Source organism: Octopus bimaculoides, chromosome 9 (genome assembly GCF_001194135.2).
Source record: "Octopus bimaculoides isolate UCB-OBI-ISO-001 chromosome 9, ASM119413v2, whole genome shotgun sequence".
Lineage (NCBI taxonomy): Eukaryota > Metazoa > Mollusca > Cephalopoda > Octopoda > Octopodidae > Octopus > Octopus bimaculoides.
Window position 1 is genome coordinate 2,532,938 of NC_068989.1, and position 10,142 is coordinate 2,543,079.

Sequence of the window (10,142 nt, forward strand, 5' to 3'; positions counted from 1 at the left end):
GAGAGAGAGAGAGATAGAGAGAGAGAGAGAGAGAGAGAGAGAGACGCATACATACACGTATGTATATATGTATGTATACATATACGTTAAAACTTTCCCTCGCGTTTTCTAGTCTTTGCTCATTTATACGTACATACCTACTACATGCATACATACATTCATCTATCCATACATATATATATATATATATATATATATATGCGTTTATGTATATAAACACATATATATATATTGTATATGTAAATCTATGTTTATATATATATATATATATATATATACATATATATATATATGTGTGTGTGTGTGTGTGTGTGTGTGTGTATACGTGTGTCTATGTATATGAGCGTTGGCACATACAGTATATGTATACCAATGCGTATTTATATGTATAAAATGTCTATTTAATTATACACGTATGAATATATATATTATGTGACTGTGTCTGCATATATGTGCGCATGCGTGTCAGTATGCAGTGTACACTAAAAGGGTATTAATGCATCTCTTTAAAAAATAATCATCTGTTTAGGTACAAGCTACCCTTAAACGATGCATATTTCATGATGCACCCCTCACTGTCTACCCGGTGGTTGTTAGGGTGAGTTTAACCGATTTATTTACTCTCGATTCTGCTTCAAAGGCGTTCGTAGTGCTTGTAGTAGCAGTAGCTGTCTTTTTATTTTTGTAGTTGTTGTTCTGTTCATGTCGTATATATATATACATACTCGCACGCACGTATATAGGGATTATATGTTCACACGTATTACTCCTTCTTCTGAAAGTCAGCGCCCCCAAGCTACTGGACATACGGTCGGACAATTGTCGTGCTGAGGACGGCTAAAGAGAGTCAAAACACCTAGTCCCTACTGTCCACTTCTTTTCAGCTACTAAACCTGTCCTTTTTCCTTCATGCCATATCAAGCTGGGGAGAAGTTCTTGATTCTTGCGATTATCTCATCTTCTCAACTAGAGTTAACATAATTGTCACTTGGTAATTACGACATGTTCCCTAAAGACAGAGAATAAGCCAACAATTTATGCTGTACTTTGTTTGATAGACTTGTCTCAAACACCTCTTCTCAACTTTTCATCTCTAAGTATCGAACTTTCTCCTCTTATATATATATGAAGGATACCATATTTTTCATGGCACATAAACGCAAGCCATCTTTTTCCAGAGATACCTGTTTTACTCAAAACATATTTGGTCTACTTCAAGTCTCTCTTCTCTTCGGTGTCACGTGGTTCACCACTGATGCTTGTTGCCGGGTTTTAATGTTCTTATCGGTCAAAATCTTATCTGTTTTTCCAAACGTTTTTGACACTATTAACAGTTTTGGCGTGAGAGCCTGTGGTTCCCCTTCTCTGCCTTTTAGTAGATAAATCTCGTGTGTATATGTGTGTGTGAGTGTGTATGTGTATGTGTGTGTGTGTACAATAGTCATAAAAGGATACATGAACGACAAAGATGACCGACCCAGTCGGGGGAACTTACTGTGCCTGGCCTCGCAGCAGAGGTGTATAGACTGTTCTGCCACCTACAAGACTCGCTGGACTTTTGTGCCAAATGACATCTATTTAACTGCGCGTAAGAGAGAAAGAGAGAGAGAGAGGGGGGGGGTAGTGCGGAAGCGTGTGTACGGAAGTATCTATATCTGTACTTACGATATATAATTTTTTTACTTTAGTCTATTTTTTTATTTTTATTGTTTTACTCATTCACTTCCTGTCAGTGACTTACTATTCAATACATGTAGATAACCGTTTATAACATTGCGACGGAATATCTCTCTCTCTCTCTCTCTCTCTCTCTCTCTCTCTCTCTCTCCATTCCTGCCCAACAGCCTTAACTTACGGACACTAACAACATGCTTTTTAAAACCAGGTAAAAGGGGTGTTATTTAACGCGACACCCTTCATAAAATCAACTTACGAGACACTGGTAAACCGAGGGGTGCACCACAGACAGCTGCACGATATCTCACCCGCCAGGGATTGTTGCAGGTTGGGTCGAAACGATCGTTGTGAGCCATAAAGTGTCTGGTGTATTCAATTTTCCGTCTCTATCATTTGTTATATATTCGACGAACTCTGAGAAATTCCTGAGGAAGATCTAGCAACAATTGTGTAATTACCGTGGATGATGTCAGAGAGCAATGGGCAACGAACGGGCCTCACTTGATAACTTCTAGGTACACACCCAATGCTTAAATAATTACTATACATATATGTATACACATATATGTATGAACAATAGTATGCCAACACTTCAAAGTCACTGACATTCCTGCACTTGAAAAACCAATTCTCCATATGTATTCTACTAAAATGTATCGGGTAGTCCTTCAGTTTAATATAAAAAAATGTTGTGTATATATATATATATATATATCCTTGCCATAAAAACGAACATCAACACAGAGGATGAACTAAAAGTCTTGCACAAAACAAGTTCAATAGACTCCGGATTTGTCATAGACATGCTTCAATTCTTCTAAAATTTGAATAAAATAAATAATGATGAGTACACGTACACCTGTACACATTGCCACCTCTCATTGTGGATGGAATATTATTTAACGCTTGACAATACTCATCGCTATAAACTTAATTAAAATTTCTTGGTTCATTCTACTTGAAATTAATTTAAACAAACTTTTGATTTTTCACATCGCTGAGTGTAACATTCATTAACTAGTCTATTTAATATTTGTAAATTAATTTAATAAACATTATTCACTGTTTGACGCTACAGCATTGGCGATAACTTCAGTGTAAAACCTTTCTCCATAACAAATAATATTTTCATTCTGTAATCATGTTGTGTCATTTAGTCTGTGGACGTTTTAGTGGATTTTACAACAGCAATCAATAAGCATGTGTGCGTGCGTGATAGATATGGTATTGGCTACATCCGGTAGCCAATAACACTGGACGAGATTTGCGTGGCAGACTGCAAGGTTTTTACCCGAATATTTTTAACTATGAATATATATTTGCAGAGACAAACAGACAGATTGACGGAGGGACGGACAGACAAATAGACAGGTAGATAGATAGATAGATAGATAGATAGATAGATAGATAGATAGATAGACAGACAGACAGAAATATATGTATATTTATATATACATATATATTAATACATTCATACAAACCTACATATAAACATGCATATACACACCTATGTGCATGTGTATGTATGTATATTACGTTACCAATGTCTAACACTACATGTGCATGTAGACGAATGTATGCACTTAGATCTTGTAGCACCTCGTTTTTTTCTTATTTTATGCAAATGTGTGATTTGTGTTTTTCTTGTATGTTTTTCCCCCTTTTTTCTTTCTAAACATATGTCCTACCTTTCTTGCACATGCACTTGTTTTAGCACTTTCCGTTTTCTTTCGAAAAATACCCATAAAATTTAATTCTTCCGCCAGCTGTTAAATCATGGAATCTTTCAGTTGGTCAGACGAGAACCAGCAGAATCTTTGCAGCCTCTTTACACTTGTGAGATTCGTGAAGTCTTTTGGGAGGAGAAAGTATATTTAAGAAGCTAAATTTGAGAGAAAGTTTTGCCCAACAAACAGAAAGTCTTGTTTGAAGGCTCGTTGGCATAGACTCATCTCGTGTAAAGTCACTGGAACACCAGCTTAGAGCATTATAACCTCGAGAATGACTAAATAGGAGATGTATATATACAAAATTGAAATAAGTTATCATTATCTATAAAAACATAATGATAAAGTGGCCAGCGTGTTTATAAATAGTGAGAGATGCGTGGCTTTGCAGAGTTTACCACTTCTTTCTAGCAAGCAGGTGCATAGTGTACCATGACTTTAATAATAATAACAACAATAATAATAATAATAATAATAATAATAATAATAATAATAATAATAATAATAATAATAATAATAATATACGGTTCAGTGGTTAGAGCGTCGAGCTTACGATCGTGTGGTTGTGAGTTCGAATCCCGGACCGGGCTGAATGTTGTGTTCTTGAGCAAGACACTTTATTTCACGTTGTTCCAGTTAACTCAGCTGTAGAAATTAGTTGTGACATCACTGGTGCCAAGTTGTATCGGCCCCTTTGCCTTTTCCTTGGATAACATCAGTGGTGTGGAGAGGAGGAGGCTGGTATGCATGGGCGACTGATGGTCTTCCATAAACAACCTTGCCCAGATTTGTGCCTCGGAGGGTAACTTTCTACGTGCAATCCCATGGTCAGTCATGACTGAAGAGTGTCTCCTCTCCATATATATATATATATATATATATATATATATATATATATATATATATGCATATGGAATGCTTATTAAAACAAGAGTCCAGTAGAGTGTTCAACATACTAAGTTTAGACACAATATTGTGTAATATATTATTGAAATTAATTGACAAAATGAACAATTCAAAGTATTTATATTAAGATAAAATGTATACCATACTGGAACGTTATTGCATCTCTAAATCTTGTTTGCATTCATAAAAGAAATAATCGGACCATTCTCCAATGGAAAGGTAAGTAAAGTAAAAGGTTATTTTCTCACATTGCGTTCTCGACAACAAAGCCATAAGCGAAACATCTGAATCGGCTCAATAACTTCTACTTGGCTCTTATTGGTTGGTAATGATAAAAAGTGGAGTTTCGGTGATGTTAATTGTGGTCTAAGGGAGAAAAAAAAGAGGCATGCTTATTATCTTTCGCGTTGGTTTCCAACAGTCAAGGGAAATACTGCGAATATTGTAACACTAAAAGTTCTTCTCTGTTTGAATTTGAAATATCAGTTTTAGAATATATGTTTCCTTGTTTTATTCGATAAACTAACGTTTTAGAAAGATACACACCCCGTAGAAGGATATTATTAGGACTATAAAGACAGAACAATTTTAAGTTTACGTACTGGAAATACTTCTCCTTATACAGAAACCCATCGTCATATTGCGGTTCACTTATTGCTCACTCAGTACATCGCGGATTTTTCTGGCTAATACATGTAAATTTATATCGCGGGTTTCTGCGGCTGATGGGTATTTATATATTTTTTAGATTTTAATTATTTCTGTTGGAGGATTTGGAACGTAACACCCGCGATAGTCGAGGGATTACTGTACCATATATTGTGGCGGCGCATGGTGCAAAGGTTAGGATGTTACACTCCCAATTGTGGATTCGATCTTCACGTTAGGTGGTGTGCTGTGTTCTTGAGCAAAACACTTCATTTCACGTTGTTCCAGTCCAGCCAGCTGTAAATGAGTAAATCTGCGCGGGATTTGCGTCCCGTTCCAGAGGAAATGTTGTGATCTCAGTTACTTATAAAGTATGGAAACTGGATGACAGGCCCTGTAATTGATATGGATCGAGACAGTACTGACATTACAAGATATATTTCAATGCGTCCCTCGCTCTTCGACAGTCCATATGGGTGTTTTGTTTAATTATGGTGCTGCCATAATCCAGCGATTTATGACTCTTGTGCGTTTCACTAATACCTGTGTTAATACGGTTCTTCCATGTATTGGTCTGTGTTAAAATAATAGTTTTCTCGGAGTGACTTTGCAAAACTTTCAAATATCCGATGCTACATTTAATACTTAATAGTTCTTGTATAGATTTTTCGGTGGCACATGCAGGCTAGTTCGTAAATGTTTGTTTTCAAACATCGTATGTAATCCGTAGGGTAACATGTTCTCCGACTGAAATGGTCAGCATCAAATGATTATGCTATTCGTGTATAGATCCTGTTGTGCGACAGATATTTTCTGCGTGTGTACCGTGATTGAAGTAAAAGCAAGGATGTTCAGAAAACGTTTATTTTATTTATTTTATTATTATTATTTATTTTTGCTCAAGACAGTGTGGGGAAAATAATTAAATAAACACATTTTGTTGCTCCATGAAAAACATTTACGCAACACGATACTAAAAATAACCCTCGAATTCCTTAATAAATCACAAATTTGTAATCCACAACGGGAAACTTAAGTGGTGTGCAGACGATTACAAATTTCTTGATAGATTTGTATCACCAGGATTTACGTGTATATTGGAGCAGACAGCAATAACCGCTTCTCCCACATTCTGAGGCTTTATTAAACAGCAGTTCACAAGTATGCACTACTAAGTCATACATTTAAATAAATAGTCTCAACAAATATTTAGAAATATGTTCTAAACAATTTGATCATAGATTTAAAAGACAAAAATGTCGAAGCTTATAGGTTACTGTAAATGGTTTGGTTGCGGTAAAAAGGAAAAAAAAGACGCAGAGAAATATTAAATTCACCATTTTGAAATTTAATTTACTTTTACTGTTCAGTAAGAAAAGAAAACGCAGCAGAGAATACGTATCTGCAAAAGGAATATCAAAAACATCTAAACAATGTTCAAAATCATTTAGAAGCAAAATTATATTTGTTTGAGTATGTGTGCGTGCATGTGTTTGTGTATACGTGTGAATTTGTGTGTATGAGTATGTAATATGTAACCCGGTGTTTGTGTGTGCGTGTTTGTGTGTGTGTGTGTGTGTGTATGTGTGTGTGTGTAACTGTTACTGAATGGAGTCTACAAAGGTTAGCTTGCTGCTAAGAAATAGATATAGACACGTGACATCAAGTATGCGAATAGATGTATGCAAATGTGTGTAGGTGCACGTGTGTATATATCAGTGTCTTCAAAAAATATTAGTCCACAAATGTCTCAGAAAAAAAAATCAGTTTTACAATTTAAATTTTTATCATTATCGTTAATAATAATAACATTATTATTATTGTTTGATACAACAACTTTGCTGAAGAATATAACAAGGGGTTAGCTGTCCACAACTAGTGGAATTAGGTAAAATTCCGCATTTAGAGACATCGAGAACTCTGCGGAAATATTCTGCAGTTCTAAGCAACTCAGTATCCTGTTGATGCTTTAAATTTACATGTACCCCTTTGTAACTTGGTACTTATACATTTGTGAGCTTGGTACTAATACCCAATGCTCTAACAATGGGTATAACATTATTATTACTATTATCATTATTATCATTATCATTTCATTATTTTTTAAGGCACGCTGGGCGAAATGCTTAGCGTCATTTTGTCTGTCTTTACGTTCTGAATTCATATTCCGCCGAGGTCGACTTGGCCATTCATCCTTTCGGAGTCGATAAATTAAGTACCAATTGCGTATTGGGATCGATCTAATCGACTGGCCCCCTCCCCAAAATTATCGTGTTTTATGCCTTGAGTAGAAAAGAATCGTTAGCGCGCCGGACGAATTACTTAGTGACAAGGTTGATTTTGCCTTTCATCCTTTCGGGGTTGGTAAATTAAGTGACAGTGAAACACTGGGGTCGATGTAATCAACTCATCCCCATCCCCGAAAATTTCAGGCGTTGTGCCTTTACAAGAAAGGATTGTTATTATTATCATTATTTTTAAGGCAGCGAGCTGGCATTATCGTTAGCACGTCGGGCAAAATGCTTAGCGACATTTCGTCCGTCTTTACGTTCTGAGTTCAAATTCTGCCGAAGTCGACTTTGCCTTTCATCCTTTTGGGGTCGATAAAATAAGTACCAGTAAGGTACTAGGGGTCGAAGTAATCGACTAGTCCCTTCCTACCAAATTGTAGGCCTTGTACCTATAGTAGAAAGGATTATTATTATTATTCTTTCATTGAAGGCAGCGTGCTGGCAGAATCGTTAGCACGCCGAGCAAATGGCTTAGCAGTATTTCGTCCCTCTTCATGTTTTGAGTTCAAATTCCATAGAGGTCGACATTGTCAAACAAAGAAGTGAAATAGAACCAGTTCCTCTTTTTATTATTGTCACAATGACCCTCCCGGGATATTATAAAATCGGGTTCACATCTTGCATACGAAATACCATAAACGTAAAATATATATGATATCTCTAATATCAATATAACTCCTTTAATTTTATTAATAATAAAATTTCCTTATTTTTCTTATTGCATCAACCTATGATCTTCTCACTGGTATGTTTGTCTCGCTATATTCTGCCTATTCTAAATAATGGATGGGTTTTTCTTTTCCATTTTACACCGGTTTTAAATTAAGACATTAATTTATATCTTTTTCTTTCAAGTTAACTAGCTTTGCAATGATTTTCGTTTTCATTTATACAATTTTAAACTTCGAATTTTGCTTAAACTTTTTTCATGTTAACTTGCTTTGAAGACTAATATCCACGTTAAATTACAGTTTATTTTTATCTTCTTCAACACATGCTTAGGTAGGTGTTTATTAAATAGAACCTAGCTACTGATTATTCATTATTTGAGTCTAAATCCCGTCTAAGACATTTTTAAAAGGCAACCGATTTAATTATCTTGCTGTTAAATTTTTTACGTTTCTTTCAAGATTCTCAGTTTGAATATGTAATTACCTCGCCAGTTAGATAATCGATAAAACTAACTTTGACCGTTAGATTTGAAATCTTTCTCTTGTATTAGATTTCGGATTATTCTATCTCAATTTTTATTAAAAAACCACCATATATATATTGTTTTTTTAAATTTATTTTATATATTTTCAAAAAGCTATGTCATACAATATCGCAATGATGTTTTTTCTTTTCTCTCCTACTTATGTAAGACCGTTGGATTTTAATGCATAATTATAACTACTTTCGAAAAATATAAGGACGTATCGAAACAACCGTGCTTTTTTAAGGTAATCCATAATACATGAATATAGGTGAGTGTGTGTGTGTGTGTGTGTGTGTGTGTGTGTGTGTGTGTGTGTGTGTGTGTGTGTGTGTGTGTGTGTGTGTGTGTGTGTGTGTGTAACTGTTAGTGAAACGTGAAGTAAAACGGGTAGTTCAAAAAGTGGAGCACTGAAAGGGTTGGCTTTGCAATTTTAGTCACGTCGTTAAATATTCTGAGTTCAAACCTATCGAGTTGAAGACCTGCATTTCTTCCTTAACGACGGCCGTTGAAATATGTCTTATGTTCCCCACGGTGAATGAAGTAATCTCATGCCCCCCTCCCCCGCTTCATCACCACTTGTAATATAACATTGAAGTTAATAATAAGTAGTGACTTCACTTCCGTTCTTCACTTATCAATTAAATATATATTCCCCAATCAAATGCTGAGTGTCAATTAAATTAACTTTCCTATCCTCTCACTCAATTCTGTTGACAGAAATCAATAAATGTTGAAATAAGGAAGCAGAAGATGACAAGGAAATTGGTTTGTCTTGTTAGGATATGGAATCACAATCATGAATCCGGTTACATCTAACTACATTAAATTGAAGCGTCGCAATAAAATCTATAAAACTTTGCAAAATTCGCTTTTCATCATCAATATCCACAAATATAATGTAAGATTATATATACGACGAAGAAATATGAATAAAGCACTCTTATTATTATTATTCAAAATCCTCGAGATTGAAGCATTTATTAGTTTGTTTTGATATCAAACAGATTTGAGCGGAAATTCAATTCCGTAGATGTACGCTTTACTGAATACTTTAATATGTGTCATACTATTTAGATAAGATTCGTTGACTTTACAAATGGATACAATTTCTCACATTCATTTTGTCGGAGATTTAGAGAGAGAAATGAGCTCATACTGATAATTTTGTTAAAGGTGGGTGAGTGAGACGAATATAACCCAAATGCATGGGTTTATTCTCAGCCCATGCACCTTTAGGTTGAAGAACACACATAGACGAAGGTACTAATCCTTGGCAGTAAATTTAATCTGGGGGATAGTGATGTTTCCTGACTGGAAGTAAATTATTGTCCTTCTACTTCATCTCTCACTTCCCTGTATACGGTTGGCTTTCGACCATGTTTTATCATCCTTAATTCTATTTAAGCTCTTCCCTTCACACAATTTTTCTAATAGACCCACGTATTGCCATTCTTCTAACAAACATAACAACAATTATTATCCTGTCGATATAATTCCATCCCTGTAGCTTTCCTTTATGCCAAAGCCGTCTTTGCAATTCGATTCTTACGAGATCGATAAACAGAGTAATGTTACCGATTCGATACAATCAAATAATAGTCTAGAATGGAGTGCTGTAGCATGGCCGCAATACAAAGATTTGATCTGTAAAATGCTAAACAATATATATATATATATATATATATATATATATAT

The 10,142-nt window shown here is 35.1% G+C and overlaps 1 protein-coding gene across 2 annotated transcripts in view; it reads left to right on the top strand.

Moving 5' to 3' along the window:
* Positions 1 to 10,142, top strand: part of LOC106878352 (PDF receptor) — a 239,648-nt gene that overhangs the window by 192,936 nt on the left and 36,570 nt on the right. The window contains exon 12 of one of the 2 annotated variants that reach the window (XM_052970347.1): positions 530 to 598. The exons of the other annotated variant lie outside the window; for it this stretch is intronic. Within the exon in view, the coding sequence (XP_052826307.1) occupies positions 530 to 598 (69 nt within the window). The remainder of the gene's footprint in view (positions 1 to 529; positions 599 to 10,142) is intronic. 2 annotated transcript variants of the gene reach the window in all.